This window comes from Pempheris klunzingeri, chromosome 8 (genome assembly GCF_042242105.1).
Source record: "Pempheris klunzingeri isolate RE-2024b chromosome 8, fPemKlu1.hap1, whole genome shotgun sequence".
Lineage (NCBI taxonomy): Eukaryota > Metazoa > Chordata > Actinopteri > Acropomatiformes > Pempheridae > Pempheris > Pempheris klunzingeri.
Window position 1 is genome coordinate 5,656,526 of NC_092019.1, and position 17,384 is coordinate 5,673,909.

A 17,384-nucleotide genomic window follows, 5' to 3' on the forward strand; every position below is an offset into this window, starting at 1 on the left:
CTGCACAGCAAAGAAGGTTTAACTAAACAGCTGTAGCATGAAGGCTGGGATGAAAGAGGTAACATGAGGAAACTAGCCTTTAACCATAGCTTAACCTGAGCAACAAAAGCTCCCATTTTAAATCCAACAGTTTTCCTGCCAAAATTATAAACGCAGCGTTTGCTAGCAACACACTGATAATCCAACAATTTGATGATGACAGCTGAATATCTCCCTGCCACTCCTCTATGCCAGATGACTAGGACTGGTCTGGCAGAACTAGGAGAGAGCGGGCAGTGAGACACTGTCTGGGAGAGAATGCAAAGTGAATAGGAAATCAACCCAATGAATAATTTGCACTCCACTGTTTGACATTTTCTCTGACCAATGGACTGTTTGGGTTATTTATCTTTCTCGATAACAGAGGCTGATTGTGGAGTGCTTCACCACTGGTGGATGGGATGCTCTCATGTTTCAGTCCTCATTCAAATACGGCCTACCTGCATTGTCCTCAGAAAACATCATTCACCCTGTCAGGGGAGTCTTACTTCCACGCTCTCACAAACACACCGTCTCTCTGTCCATCAATACTCTGACTGTCTCTTGCTCAGTCCTCGCACTGGCCTCATTCTTTGAGTTTAGCTCATTTCAGCATCAAAGGCAATTTTCCTTTTAAGAATAAAAAGGGAATTTCTTACCACAGCGCCCATTTCAGTGAGGCCTAAATTAAATCTACAAATTTGTCTACAACTAGCAATAACTGTGTTATAACCAGACTAATCTATGGGGCTGAAGCACTAAACACACCACGACAACAAGTCTAAGAGGGAAAGGCTGACACATGGAGATAAGACTGCTGTCACGTGAGAACCTCATCAGTCCAAGTTTTCTGTAATGAACTGATAAATATTTGCAGATGCTTGAGGTGTTGTTTAGCAATTTGTCTGGTATAGCAAATTCTGCATAATTTTTGTGGTTTAGGTTTTGTGAGCCCAAACACTCATGAAACCTACTCAATCCTGGGGTTTCATGTAGATTAATAAAACCGTGCGTTTCTGAGGTTAGTATGCAACATCAGCAGCAGCTAAAGCCTGCCGTATGGAGCCTATGGGAGACCATGATGGTGCGGACAGCAGCAGGTCTGGGCAGGGCAGAGAGAGGGGGCAGACAGGGCTGGTCAGGGCACCTGGAGTCGTTTGCAGAGCGAGCGCAGATCTTCACTGTTTAGTGCGTCAATCCGACGGTGGTACTCCGTCAGAGACACTACCTGGTAGTACAAAGACAGGAACAGGTGGAACATAAAACTCTGCCATATCTGTCGCTGGCTATGGGAAGAAAAGGGTAGGTTTTGGAAGGTATTATGAGCACCAAGTGGTGCGATTCCTGCAAACTTAACACTGCTCTTCATAATAAGGTAGATATCAAAAGAAACAAACTGTAACAAAGGCTTAAGGCCACTATTAAAGACCTTTTTTGGGTAAAAGAGACAAAGATGAGGCCCTTCGGAGGACTCAGTCATTTTGCATGTTTGTGTAATATGTTAAATATCACCACCATTAGATGCTTCAGCTATGTGAAAGAAATCACTTTAACCAAAGGGTGGAAACATCACTGCAGCAGAGAGCAAACTTAAACTCATTAACATTCCTTCTAGCAAACTAAAATGCAATAAAAAAAATAAAAAATTCTTGGGAGTGACATGGCTTTCGAGAAATCCACCAACACGTTGATGTTGGAAACACACAACAACAAAAAAAAAAACAGCTGAGGTTTGACTGGTGCAAAAACACTGGTGAAGGACGTGAACAAGAACCTGCTATCTGTTTGTCAGGACCATCAATCCACAAAACTCCAGCCCAGACAGACCAACACAATGACCTGCTAAGCATGGCTGCATTCCAGCAAAGTTACACCCCACGCTGCACACTCCACCAGAGCTTCTGCCTCTGTTCTGCCACTGAATAAACGTTGGCGTTTAATAGTCCACTCTGTCTCCATACAGGAAAGATATTTAAAGCCTCATGCACAAGATAAACAAACGAACCAATACCACCAATATCATATACATAATAAACACACACAGTCATTTTTCTTTTACAACTGAGATGATTCTTCACTCACCTTGTTGCAATTGGTGTAAATAACTTTTCTGGAAACAAGCTGCCTCGTTACAGCCCTCAATAATGTAGCAGAGCCGGTAAACTACAAAACCTCATAAAAAATACATCTGTGCCTCTCCTCACCTCCAGCTGGAGGCACTTTGGTGCATTTGTCCCCTGAAAAAGGGTAAGCTAGCAGCATGCTAGCCTGCTGCACACTTTTCAATGTGAATCAAATGGCTTTTATCTGAAGGGAGCAATGTCATGAAAAAGGTCAGCATTGGGATGTGACCGGTGACTGAAATACTGTGTCATAAGCACATTAACAGTCACCTAACGAGCTATAACCCCAACATGATGTGTGGTAGCTCTAAAAAAAAAAAATGTATGGCCATGTAAGGTTAAAGAAAGTGGTGAATGAAAAAAAAAAAAAAAAGAGCTGCATCTTTTAAGTGGCACCTAGCACTGGAAACTTTGGGACACCTAAAGAGACACACACATCCTATTAGACGGTGCCAAGAGGACAGACATCAGATGAAAGCACCGTCCAGACTGACAAATAGTGGCCAAATAGTGGCTACTTTGTTTAACCTCAGTCACTTAACTAGAAAGGACCGGCTAAAAGAGCTAGCAGGCTAGTTAGCCTCGCTAGCGAGCTAGCATGGCTTGCTACCAACAACAACAGCTAGAGAACATGCAAGAATATACATCATTGGAAACCGAAAACATGAACTAGGCACAAGGAACATACACAGGTATACTTAGGGGTCAGGCGTTTCTCTTGATCTTTCACCCTCCTAGAAAACATGTCTTGCTTTCTGGGCGAGGTTGAAGCTGGAAAGTCACATTACAGATCCTTTAAGTTCTCCCTGTGTAGCCCCGAGACAAACAGACGGAGTAAGTATGAAGCCTGGCAGCCTGCTTGACTGAAATAGAAACATCTTTTTTTCTAATGGGGGTCTGTACAATGTATGACGTGTGTGACATGGCTACAGGCCAATAACAATGCGGGACAGGAGGGAAAGCGGCTCGTGATTGGTTAAAAAACCGATGATCCCGCCCCCTGACAGACAAGATTTAAAGACACAGTAACGCCACTATCCCATGGGGTGTAATTTCTATATATTTAGATTTTGACAGGTAGTTTCCCAGCGTCTGAATAAATAAACAAAACATGTTCACTCCAAAACCAATTGCTAAACCTAAATTAACATTAAAGACCAGCTTTTCAGTTTTTTTTGTTACACAAAACTCTATTAATTTGACTAACATCCATTACTAAAGCATGTCTGTTTAGTTCCTTAAAAATCCATGAAAAAAAAGTGGTGCTTAAAATTCATGTACGGCCAACACAACACACTAAAGCAGCAGGTTCCTGTTTACTTATTCAACTGTAATGGATCATGTAGCCACTGTTTGCCAGAAGTCAGGGGACAAACAAATCAGACCACTTTGTTTCCTACATCATTCATTTGCATTAAAATTTAAATGCAGGCCACCGGATTGGAGCATCGTATCAATTTCTTCATACAATGAATGCATCCTTTCCATTATCCAAGCCTCGTAAACAGTCTCATTTGACCAAAACCCATCCACGCTGAGTATGATGCAGCAATGTGTAATAAAAGTGCTGGAAATCTAGATGGATATCTCAGCTATGCTTCCTAGTCCTACTCTCACATTGTGTAACTGCGCAATAAAGGCACTTTGAGATGTTAGTTTGAAGAAAAAAGGAAGATAGATTGAACCCACATCAGTGCCACATGAGTTTGGGGGATTTCATAACCAAAAACCCAGCTCAGAAGCTAGATGTTTACATTCTCTGCATATTTTGAGCAACTCATAACGGTGTTAGCCTTTTTGCCATTCAGCAAAATAAGGTGCCAAATGCTGATAAACACTAGTGACAGTCACACAACATGTGATGAAACTACAATACACTGACTGAGAAGAGTAAACAATTACACAAACATGCAAAACACTTTGGTTGGAAGCTCAGAGAAGCGCATTTCCAAGCAAAGCAAGTGTTCACACAACTTGCATAACTTACATGTGATAGAAAGTTCACAAAAAATTTTGTACAGTAAAATCAAGACATATGCAGCGGTACATAGAAGTGCAAAATACAGAAGCAGAGTACAAAACTAAGGCTTGACGACTACACAATTCTGATGGATTAAAAACCAAGTTCAGCACAATAAATTTGCACTATGCATCGCATAATGAAGCAAATCAACACAATTATTCAACATGTAGTTTAACATATAACAATAAACTTATAATACACCACATAAAGATTATTGTTTATGGATTAAACCATAGTGGAGAACTATATTTAATCCATGTCTGTGAGGCTTGAGACAACACAACAGGTGCACTTTAAGCAAGGTGAGGGGACAGATTTAGCTGTGTAGACCTTACCTCCCATTCCTTAACATTAAGGTCAGTGATGGGCTCCTCCTCAGCCGTTTGTGACACCTCATTCTTCTTGACAACCATAAACCCAGGCTCTTGACCCATCCCCCTGATCCCCTCACCGTACATGTCGGGGCTCCACTGCATGAAGAACACATACAGGTGGTCTGACCTGGTGGAGGAAACGCAGGAAAAATTATGAGAGAAGATGCTCAGATCCTGTGACTCATGAGTCATTCGGTGACTGTAAAACATTAAGGGCAGCACCAAAATGTTCAAGGTAAAAGTAATATCAGCATTTTTATATTGGGACTCTGACTTGAATAAAACCATATAATATACTGTCATTGTACATGATTAGCAATTAGAAATAATTAGTAAATTGACCATCTGAACTCCTATTTTTTTTCAGAGTAACTCAATGACAGATTGAATAATTCTCAAAACTGAAAACTATATATTCATGTATGCACACACACACACACACACACACACACACACACAAATATACTCTGTGTTCTTGTCTGTTATCAGCTATTTTGGGACACAAGCTATGGCTTTGTGCTAGTGTAGGTAACATTTGGTCTTATAATATACATAGTAAAACTGCATACATTGATTTTGTTGGACACTTTGAGGCAGCGCAACAAGCTCTAAACACAACATTAACATATCATTTTCCAAATTTCTTCCTACAAAAATGCATTTGCTAACAGTTAAACATCTAACAGACAAACAGCAACATTAACATTTATTTGGAGTCAAGGTTCCGGACACCTGAATAATCTAAGTCTAATATTCAGTCGCCTTTTAGCTCCGTTTTGGTCCCCTCCAACTCCTGAGACAAATATCTGGCTCTTCAGCTGCTCAGTGCTACACTATGTTCAGCAGCTATTTGGTAACTTGTGTTGTATTTGCATATGGTGAGACCAGAACCAAAACAGTGCAGCTGTGGGCCATAAAACAGTCGGCTGAACTGAGGGACCTTCAGTCGGGTGATAATTCGCTGTGAGTTTACTTCAAACAATGTCTTTCATTACATTGTCCTTTGATACATTATGAAGATGAAAATATTGATTAGAGCAGTTTTAAATGCATATATATAGTAGACGATCTACTTCCACAAAACAAGGAAGTGTAGTGGTGATGGGAACTGTGTCTGTTGTTTCCTGTAGCTCTGACACATGACGATAATCTTGCCCCTCCCCCTCATTCACTGGCCACTCATGCAAAAGAGGAGGAAGCTTTTTCATGTCAACCATGTAAACAGTTTAGGATATGATAGTGAATGACATGAGAACGTTACACACAACTACAGAACACAGTTTGGGTCACGCACTGCTATGGCTGGTTGACATGAAAGAGCTGTGGCAGACTCAGTAGGCTGAGCTGTATTCAGTGTCATGCTTGTGTATGGCTCATTCAATAGCCTCCCTTTCTTCCCACACCACTGCCAGGACACTTAAAGACAAATCATGTGGGTCGCCTCCCATCTAGGTCGAACTACACAGAGTCTAACAGTGTCTGAAAAAACTATGAGCTGCTGTGTTGTCAGTTTGAACAGCTTCTGATCATTTCTCCCACACACCTTCGCTTGCTTGCAGTCCTAAAAGAGACACGTTAGAAATAATGATGAGCAGTAACATGTACGAGTCTGCACGAGCTTTGATTCTGCCGTGTCTCTGGGCTATCATCCCCAAGAGTAGCATGCAGCAAACTTGTTTCCCGGGTGGGAAAACGCTGTAGCTAAGCAACCTGTGGATGAGCCGAACAACAAAGCTTTAACGGGCAAGACTTCTGAAGTTCAAGGTGGGTAATTATGTGAGGGGGAATTCAGTATCATTACGGCACACAGGCACTTAACACATCGTGCATCCAAGAAGTATTTATGATACCGTGACTAACTAAAAAGGTGACGCCTGTTTGTCTGATTCAAATGCGATTAGCAGCCTGAGAGAACACCATGCACGTTGCTGCTGTAAAACTACAGATGCTACAAACAGGAGAGGGTCTGTGGAACTCAAGGTTGGACAAGTAACTGATCAGATTCACCTTATGAAATTTTTTTCCATTTTATGTCTCCTCATTTCTAGGAAATTAAAATAGACGAAGCAGCATCACTGTTCTGTAGACAGCAACCACTGACTTTGCTATGTTCAATCCATTCCAGATTAGACTCAAATGAAAGGCTCTTTTAGGAAAAGTGAGTTATTAAATTAAGCTATTGCTGCATTTGGGGTTAATTCTCCACATTAACGTATTACACAGCCTGTGTGGAAGCATGTGTTCTTGTAATGTGTCTCCTTCCAGTGTGAAGGGCTCTAACTTAATTATGACCACTTCTGACTTGGCAACTGTGCACCCAGACGCAGCGATCCAACTTGGAAAAACGCATAAACAAGTCAAAGCTATTTTCAGTTGATGTAAAACACTACAAATTTCTGTTTAGGTCAGAAGAAGTTCATGAACATCTTTGTGGGTGAAATGCATGCTGACAATGCAAAACAAGGAAACACACGAGCTTTATAGCCTTGCTGTTGCGTAGGTCGTGTGTGCGTGTGCCACAGCACAGAAATAAAGTGTGTCTCTGTTTCCCTGCAGAGTGAATGAATAATAAATCATTTTGCTGTCTGGCAGAGGCAGCACAGGGAGATGGGCAGAAGCCGCAGTGGGAGTCAGACCTGACAAAGAATGCATATTTGATTGGTTTCAAATATTAAAGGGGACTGGAGGTGAGGGGCCTCAGTAACTCAGCTGATTATTGTGGTGTGTTGAGAATATGGTAGGATCACATGAGGGTAAATCCCACTTTCTTTCTACAATAAAAACTTCACTTGCTGTACTATAAGTGGACTAATCCACCCCTTTAACAAAGGAGGCTATACACTGTACTTTGCTTTGTATTTTTGCCTGTAATCAAAGCTGCCACCAAAATAATTTGCTTGTATTCAAAGTATTCAGCTGTAGTGGGCGGTGTAGCAGTGGTACTGACCTCTCCTGTGGCACAGCAAACCAGTACTCGTGCTTCTTGCCCTGCTGGGCATACTGCTGCATGGAGGCACTGGCGTTGGACACAAACGTCTTCTTCATGGGCTTTCCCACCCGCAGACACAGGAACTTGTGAGAACGGTGCTTCCGCCTCTCTGCCGACCCTGTTCCTGGGAGAGGACAACATCAGACAGACAACAGCATTAAAAAGTAGTTATGATATAGTTCAGTAACCAAAACAAACAGGACGAAGTATTTTAAAGGAGTAGTTCAACATTTTGGGTAATATGTCTATTTGCTTTCTTGCAGAAAGTTAGATGAGGAGATCACTAGCACCATCACACCAGCAGCTGGTTAGCTTAGCATACACACTGGAAACAGGGAGAAACATTACATTTTAATCTTCTAAGATAAGCTAAACTAAGCTAAGATACTTACTACACTTAAACTAAGCTAAGCTAAGCAGCTGGTGGTGGGAGCTTATCATTAACCATACTATTTGTTCTTCATACATTCTTGATTAACTGTGTGTTCTCTTTAAAATGCCCACTTTATCCATGTGACCTTTTCTGTCTTCTGTGTACTCACTCCTACAGCTGGCATTAGTCATTTTATGGCAGACACAACATGACAGAAATATATGGAGATGCACACTTATATGCCCTTTGTACCAATCAATGGCCTATTATAAGAGCACTTATTCAGCTTCCTGACAATATGTGTCAGTGACACTGTACTGCCACATATTGTCAGCTGGGCAGCTAAAAATAACTACCAATAATGGCAGATAAAAATATTATTAGACAGCAGAGCTCAATGGGACCAATTCAATTTTCAAAATGCATTAATTCTGTGTTAATGCAGCTTGTTTTTGAAGCTGCTGCTGTTAACTTGTGTGGGCTATGCTAATGTGCACAGAATAATGGGCAGCCCTGCTGAGATCCCCGTGAATTAGAAGTGCTTTTGCAGCCTGGCCCTCTGCGTGAGAATAATTGCCGGGGAGAAAATGGCAAATCTCTCTCCCACTGTCCTGCTCTTTAGGGAGAGAAATCCTTTTGGAATCACAGCTACAATTCGACTAGAGTGGGTTATATGGACATAAGTGAGTCAGTGAGTGTGACAGCCTGAGACCATGATCAGATAACAAAGACCAAAACTCTGCCAACCACATATGCTCAAAGGACGCCATGTTTTAGACTGTCAACTACTATTTGCATAGAATTTGACAGCCATTTTCTCTTCATCTGGCTTTTTTTTTTTTTTTTTACCCTCACTTGCAGGCTGTCACTGCTTTCTTTTCATTTCAGTAGGCTGAACATCATCTTGCTGGACACAGGTAATCCATCATCGTGAACATTTTGATACTTTGATGGAGTTATGTTGTCAATTTGCAGTGAGCTTGGGAAACATTTTGATACTTGTAATATTTATTTCATTTCTTCTTGTATTTAGCGTACACTTCAATATTTTGCACATAAGTATATTTTACTTGAAGGTATACATGTAGAAATACATATAAAATATGTCTTTCCATTGGTTTTGTATATATATTCTTTGCTGCAAAGTATCTTATTCACTTTTGGTCAGATGGACCGAATGTGTGGTATGACCAGAAACGGCCTGCCCTTAGCTGACTAATCTTAAACATGGCAGCCAACACGAAATATGTCTATTCCAGGCTTTGTGGAATTTCTTGTCTGTCTACATCCACATGAAAGCAAAACCACAGACGGATGTCAAATATAAATAACACCTCTCTGAATCCTGTCTCAGAAGGCGTTTTGATGTCGGGTTTCATCATCACGTTTCCCCTTTGGATACTAGGTGTGTTTGTGGCATTGTTGTGTTTGATAGGCTCTAGCTTATCGTCCAGAGGAGTGGCCTAGACCACCAGAGCCAGAGATCAAAGAGCTGCATAAAGCTCCATAAAGCCCGGCTAGCTCCGCCAACCTGATAACAACAGAGAAGCTGCCATTTCCCTTCGTCTTTCTGTTCCAATTACTCGTGCACCACAGCAGAGTGGAAACGGAAAGGTTATCAGGAAACAACATTAGAGAAATGATTCTGAAGCAGGCAGAGAGGAGACAAACTCACTTTGATAGTCTTCAGAAGACGTTTTATACCCGTTTTTCCACAAGGTTTACGTTTTCTAATTGTTACTAAGTGAGTGTGTTTACCGTCTGCTGAGTCCTGTGTGCCGTCCTTTTGCGTCTGCTCTACATCCCCCTTTTCCTCCTTGCCTTGTTGCATAGTGTCCGTTTTGGAGATGTCTGTCCCCCCGTTGGCGTCCCCCTGTGGACTGGCTGAGACGGAGGCGGTGTCTGGGGCACCAGGGGTGGCTGAGCTTTGGGACCCTGGACGAGAGGTGCTGCTGCTGGGACCCTGGGCCTGGCTAGTGCTGCTGCTGGTGGTAGTGGGTGTGCTTGGTGGCTTCTCTACACTGTGCTGCTTGGATCCCATGGGGGACTGGCTATCTTTTTCTGTGGCAGTGTCTGGTGGATTGTCCTCTGCTTTCGCCACGGCGGGCCCCGGCTGGCTGGCTGAGCCGCGGGCACCGCCTGGGACCATGGAGCCGGCGCCACTGGCCTCCACCTGGGTGACGGTTTGCACAGATTCTGTGGATGCGCCCGAGGACTTGTCCTGGCGGAGGTCCTCATTAGACGCTTGCTCCTCCTCCCGAATGGGGGACAGCTCTGGCTCGGTGAAGACGTCTTCGGAGATAGAGCCCTCGGTGCTGCGTGGGGCTGTGCTGCCGCTATCGTTGGCCCCTGGTTCCCTCAGGCGCTGCTCTGGCTCCTTCTGTTGGGAGGGATGTCTCTCAGCTGGAAGAGGCTCCAGGTCACTGGGAAACATGAAAGAGAAGCAATGAGACACGAGCAGCTACATCAATAATAAAAGATTATAGCATGAAGAATATATAGCATGTAGGCATACTGACTGTGCATTCCATATAAGGACTTAGGTTCAAAGCAAATCACAGATTTAGTTGTTACTCAGGCAGTAAAAACTACCCTGATCTCAGCTCTGTCTTGAGAATTCATATCTTTTACAAACTGGGGCCATGGAATTTGAAATTTATATGCGTTTATCAGTGAGGGTCTAATAGGAGACACTAGTTATTGGCATTATAGGAAATGTAGGATCCAGTGTTTTTGCAGCTCGACTTAATCCAGGGACTAAAAGTCAGGAAAATATCATTATTCAACAAATGGCCAAACAAAATTGAAAAGATGAAACGTGAATCCTTTTTTCTGGAGAACACAGAGAATAGTAAGCCTACACATGTGGGCAATTTAAAACAGAGCTTATCTAATTTATGCATCAGTGCAGAAGGCTGTAGTCTACAGATGCCTTCATCAAGTGAAAAAATACAGTGAGCTGCCCTGAGCTCCTCACAACCATGTTAAACTGGTTTTGATTTTGAGCATATCCAGGGATTTAGGTCATGTATGCAGACACTGTAAACTTCTTTTCTGAACAGTTTCAAAGTTCAGAAAATCTCTTTTGCAAGAAAGGAATGTAACAACTGGTATGTTAGCAGGTGAACTGGTCAGACATGTTTTAACCTGACATTCCTGCTGCATGAAAAACCACTCGTGCCGTACCTGTGGGCTCTAACTACAGCATGCACAACACAATAACCCCAACTGTACACCTGTATGGACAGAAGTGATGTCCCCATATGCACAAATACTGCTGGAACAACTTTGTGAATACTTGGATAACAGCATACAACCGTTAATATCCCGAATACTGTACAAGTTCCAGTTGTAACTAGAAAAAATAGTGTTGCATGCAAGTAAAAACTATATTTCTTCTATAGTTTATGTGCAAACAGACGAAACACTTGTATATGACCAGCGTGCTTCACAGAATCGTATTCTGTAGACTTGTTGCTCAGCTGTGTGTTCAGACAGAGCAGAAGAGGGGTCAACAGGGAGAGAGGAGACAGAGACAATGGACCACAGCTGAGAAAACAGCTGGGCCTGGCACAAAAACCAGCCATTTGCCCGCACAATAACTGCTCCATGGGCAACACTCAACCAGCTAAATACAGCGCTGCTCAGACTCTGCTACCATTAGAAGACACATAAAATAAAGACTACAGGCTTCCTAATAGTGAACTATATTTATCCCTGCATAAATTTGACTTCAACAACAGTAAAACAATCCAAGAGAAGCAAAAAAAAAAACCCCAGACAAAATCTGTGGGAGGAAACACAAGTGAATCCTCTGAAGTGACTGCTTCCTACTGCATAAATAGTTGAGCAATCAGGACGTAGGAGGGTGAAGGCACACTTCATTAACCCAGGTGTAATTGCCGTTTCCTTTTTTATTTTGGTATGTGGGGGGGGGGGAGAATTAAACTGTCGGTTGGTTGCTGATGCAATCTGACCACGGGTGCAGCAGAGAGTGACATTGATTATAGCGAGGTTGCTGCATCTCTGTGAGGGTGAGAGTGGGAGAAATACATGTGGATTTAAATAGTGGAGAGAGATGAGCAGTGTGACTATGAGAGTAAGAATGTATGTAGGAGTAAATCAGAGTTAGAGGTCGGTGTTGGTGTTTATAGCTGCATATACTTTCAATTATTACATGTGTAGTCATCATAGAAGTCTTTTCCATACATACTGCAAACAGATGTCGTCTACAACAGCGCACAAATCCGTGTTTTTTCTTACTCGGGTACAGTCTCTCTGATCTTGGGGTCCGTGATCTCCTTGTAGATGGCGGCAGACTGCACTTCCTCCAGAGGACACATGATGCCGTACTCCTCGCACCCATGGGCCTGAACCAAGGGGTCCATCCGGTGGGGGTCGAACATGATGTTGTTGGGTGTCACCAGCAACACCCCACTCACCGCGCCCTGCATCAACACCGCAAAAGACCGGGATGGGTGAGGAACGACGGGATGCACCAGAACATTTAGTAGATAAAACGAACAGGTTTGAATGTTTATCTACCACCAAAAGATAATCAAAAGCACCTCTGTCACAATAACAACTGGCGGCCGAATGCATTTGAGACCACAAATATTCTAAATCAAGTAGAACTTATTGACTGCCAGTACTGACCACTTCAGTGCTTTCATTTGGTACCTGGGAGTAAATCAGCAGTGGTTCAATACGATGGATGTGTGTGTGTGTGTGTCTGAGAGCAGGACACGCACACGCACGCGCACGCACGCGCACGCACACGCACACGCACACGCACACGCACACGCACACACACACACACACACACACACACACACACACTTAAAGACAGGCAGTGATGGACCAGCAGGGTGGAGCCTGTAATTCAACGTATGGCGTCCTGGTAGCTGGCTGCCATTCTGCCTGCTCTGAATCAAACATGACCAAACTACAACACACACACACACACACACTAGTAAATGTGCATGTTCACTGGTGTATGTTTTTATTACTCACTACTCATGTTACTGTATCATTATCCTCCCAACCTGTACATTTTTATTTTTAGATCCAAACAATAATGCTATCAGATTTAGAATTTGAACTCGGTTTCATAAAACAAACAGACGTAAAGAAGACTTAAACACAACATTTAACCCTGCTGAGGACCGCCTAAGATCCTGAAAATGTATTCAGATAAGTCAGTTTACAACACTTTAAAGAGCTGCACACTCCCTGGTTACAGGCCATCTGAACACCATTAAGTATAATCAGCAGAATTAAACTAAAGTCAGCAGGAGAAATGCTTCTCTTCGTGCTCTGGTCAACAGGATTATTCAGATCTTCCCTCACTATTTACTGTACTCTCATTTTATTCCCCTTCTTCTTTTCATGAAGGATAACTCTGGTATTTTTAAACCAGGGCTCTGATTTTAGATATTTTGTGTCCAGTAGATCGAATGAGCTGCATGATGGTTATAACGTATTCCTTTGGGGTAGACGCGCCTGTCAAAAGCATGTTCACTGTAAGTGCTTGCTTTTGCCACTGACAGGCTCAGATTGTTATTTCAAGTGTCTGAAAACATAACAGAAAGGACAGACCTGTAAGGTGCCTACAGGTTTAACCAGGGAGAGACTATATATTGCAATCTTCACCGCCACCAAACACAAAAAAGTAATTTTACCCTGTAAAACACAGAAGTTGTTGGTCTACAATTTCCATTACTGATTAGTTTATTTGTCACATAAGATAATCTAGAGGACCAATTCCAAATCTTTTTGTACGTACATGTCAGTTCAAACCCGAAATATGTAGAAAATGGGGCCCAGTTTAAAAAAACACCAGAGTTCTCCCTTAAATTGAGAAATAACAACAAAAAAATAAGAAACTTTACGAAAGATAGCAATGCATTTTGGTGTAATGACTTTCCTTCAGACTTTATGTCTCAGTTGATGGTTTCAGATATTGCTAAGAATATCGCAAAAGGCCACAGAAAGAGTAACTGAAACAACAACATAACATTATGCTTTCATAGTCAAAAAAAAATATATACAGCTGTCATCACAGACAGCATAGTTCAGCAATTAGATCCTGGTCTGCTAAAGCGACGTACTTGATATTTTCGCGGACTCGTTCTTGTGTTGTGGAGTGTTGATGTAAATGACTGAATCTCAACAGAAGCGATTGGTCTTTGATCGCATTAATGGTTTGCAACACTGAACAACAAACCACCGAATAACAGCTTCACTGTTCCATTTGAAGTGCATTATTTTTCTTTTAACTTGTTTAATAATTTCACATTTACAGCCAATCCTTTTGAAATATGAAGTGTGCTGAACACCAGCAGCCGGCAGCTCTGCTGTGCGTTTATGTACTTTGTTTGATTCTTTGATACAAACACAACTGCTTCTTCTTCTGTCTTTGGAGGCACCACGTTCAGGGTTCGCTTTTCTGCTGCTGACAATTTATGCTGCAATCTTAAACAGATGCTCATACTCATTAATAGGTGTAGTCCTTTGTACGGTATGTTACCTTGCCATCAGTGATGTACTTGCAGTTGATCTTGAGAAACTTCTCTGTGAGGGCCTCTTCCTCCTCGGAGGTGGATGACACCACTCTTGACTGGCGCAGGGCGGAGAACACTGGAGGGTGAATGCTTTCTGGTCTGGGGGGGCCATCAGAGTCCTGGACGTAGGAGAGGTGGGGGTGTGGAAATTGGTGTAATAGGGCAGGAGATAGAAACCATTTGTTAGTGCATACTTTAGTAATACTTATTACCATCTGTTCTTGGGCCTGGACTAGTTTGTTCTTTGTCACAACGAACAAAAAAAGTGCGCATTCTATAGTTAGGAGTGAAGTGAAATTAAGTGATGAGTCCAAAACTGCGAAATGCAAAGCTGTGTTCCACTTTATCCTCGTGCCTACACACAAACATCTATGTGAATGCTTAATGTCTAAATCTCTAAATAGCATTCAACCAAACAGACTAAATAATAAGCACTGTCGAACAGGCAGAGCTTGGTTCACTTGGTAATACATGCTGTAACTAATTTGTGTCTCATTTCATCAAACTAATGCGTTTGAGTCTCTAAATGTATTATCTATATATAAACAGATATTTTCTGCACAGCAGACAATCAGGTTAAAAGAAGCTGAAAGAGAAGCCAAATGAATGTGCCTCCTGTGTGTCTGAGCTTCAAACAGGCAATTAGGTGAAAAACTGTCTTATGAGACTGAAGCTATAATTGTTGTGCTTTTGGCACCATTTGATGTCTGGTTACTGTTATTTTAAGTCAACATGCCATCGAGTCAGGGGCACATTTGGAAACTTGTGAAATGGGGCCGGACGGGGGCACAGTTTTAAAGACGAGGGACACATATGAGAAATGAGAAAAAAAATATTGTGAAGACTTCCAATCCGTGCTCCTCTGCAATAACAAACTGTACATTATTAATAGCTATACTGTTTATTTGGTGTAAATGAAAAATGAATGCCAGACTATTCAACAACTGTAGAACTGTAGACAACTGTAAATATATGTAATATTCTAAAAATAGATGCTGTTTTGCTACTCCAAATATCCTGCAGCTACAGACAGATTATGAGACAAAAAGGCCTCTGCATACAGACACGTACAAGGCCTCCACAGCCCGCTGACAGAGGAGAGAGACTGTTCACTTTGTGTCTCACTGAAGTTGTTTTGCATCTCTTTGAGGTCATTTTGTGTCTCATTTAAGTCATTTTGTGTCTCATTTAAGTCATTCTGTGTCTCATTTGTAGTTGCTCTGAACCTTATTGTGGTCATTTTGAGTGTCCTTGTGGTTGTTTTGCGTTTCTTTGAGGTCATTTTGCATCTCATAGTGGTCATTGTCTCTTTTAAGTCGCTTTGCTTCACTTTCTGGCCACGTGGTGTCTCTTTGTAGGCATTTGATTGACTTTCCAACAAGTAAAGTTACCCGTCACTTCATGCAGAGGGCCTGCACACGGTAGGTCTGCTCAGTAATCCAGCCATGATACTAATGAGCCAACTACCCCTCGACATGGCCCCACTCGTGCCTTGAGTGATGTTGAGTCTATTTAGCCGCACGCTTTGTGCACTAACACGTATCTTCAATTCAATTCAATTTATTTGTATAGCCCAATATCACAACAGAGTTGTCTCACAGTGCTTTACAAAGTTCACTGAAATAAACAAGAAGTGTGAGCGAACAAACAATCTAATAAAGAGTCCAGCAGTCGATGAAGCCAATGGATCAGTCCGGTGGATCAGTCCGAGGCATCACCTGCCCTTTATGACCCTCCTTCTTCGGAAAGAAAAACTCAAAAAACCCAGTGGGAAAAGAGAAACCTCCGGGAGCACCACAGTGAAGGAGAGATCCAGCTCCCAAGAACGGACAGGCTGTAGCCTAGGACAAACGCACATCCATTGGCTGATGGAGAACCACATCAGCAGGACCAGGACCAGGATCCATCTATCTGTGAGTGTGTGTGTGTGTATTCTTCATGTATTTAATGGAGCAACCTGTTGCTGTATGTGCAGTACAATGTAAACTGAACACATCAACTGGGAGAAAATGGCTACAGAATGAATAAAGACAGATTACCGATGTGTTGATATGAGAATGATTAAAAAAAAAATCAATTCCACTCATAATTACTCATTTCTCCAAAATCTGTCAGATGATCCACAGCCAAGAAGGAATGTATTGTGTCTCAACTACACGGTTTTATTCTATGACACACACACTGAAAGGCAATCTTGTTGCTGTTTCTTCATCTACACCATGGTAACTCTGCAGTCTGCTACAGATGGTGTGTCTACTGGGCTGGAAACACGAGGTGTGGTGGGTTTGGCGTTGCCATGCGATGTCTGAGCCACGGGGATAGACTGAGGAAGTCTGTCTGAATAACTGTCCACAGGGACACTTTCTGGACGGCATCAACTCTGGGTCTGATTGACTCAGCAACGCTCTGCAGGATGGACTCTCTGTGACACTGAATGACTGAAAAGAAGCCAGATTAAACAGGAAGATGTGAGGAACTGGAGAAATATTGATGAAAAAGGCAATAAAGGAGAAGAAACTGCAGCAGAAGCAACTAAAAAAAGGAAAGCAGAGGAAAGCTGCTGCGGAGAAATTAAAAGACAACGAGATAAAGACGGCTAAAGGCAATGAACGAGAGTGATTGGAGTGAGGACAAAGAACAAAAGGGAAAAAGAGGACAGAGAGGAGTGTGTGGGTGTTATCGTCGAGGGGGATTTCGACCGGGAGGATGTCAAAAGCCGGTGGAGAAGTGTAGTGAAGAGCAGTGAAGAGCTTAGAGAAGAGAGCCCGAGCCCATAACAACTGTCTGCTGTCCTCCTGACACCCACCCCCACACCTCCCCCTCACCGTCTCCCGGTGCAGTCGACAAACAGCCTGCAGCTACTGACCCACACCGACACAAGCAGCCCAGACACTGGCAGCCAGGGAAGGCTGAGGGGGCCG

General features: G+C 42.6%; 1 protein-coding gene across 3 annotated transcripts in view; it reads right to left on the bottom strand.

Annotated features, from left to right (window-relative positions):
• The window catches only part of oxr1a (oxidation resistance 1a), a 66,151-nt gene that overhangs the window by 6,625 nt on the left and 42,142 nt on the right, over nucleotides 1-17,384 (bottom strand). For 2 of the 3 annotated variants that reach the window (XM_070834696.1, XM_070834695.1), the window contains exons 5-10: nucleotides 14,430-14,582; nucleotides 12,164-12,348; nucleotides 9,659-10,323; nucleotides 7,486-7,651; nucleotides 4,500-4,665; nucleotides 1,166-1,246 (exon numbers count right to left, since the gene is read on the bottom strand). In XM_070834696.1, the coding sequence (XP_070690797.1) occupies nucleotides 1,166-1,246; nucleotides 4,500-4,665; nucleotides 7,486-7,651; nucleotides 9,659-10,323; nucleotides 12,164-12,348; nucleotides 14,430-14,582 (1,416 nt within the window). The remainder of the gene's footprint in view (nucleotides 1-1,165; nucleotides 1,247-4,499; nucleotides 4,666-7,485; nucleotides 7,652-9,658; nucleotides 10,324-12,163; nucleotides 12,349-14,429; nucleotides 14,583-17,384) is intronic. The other variant, XM_070834697.1, reaches the window with a different exon arrangement.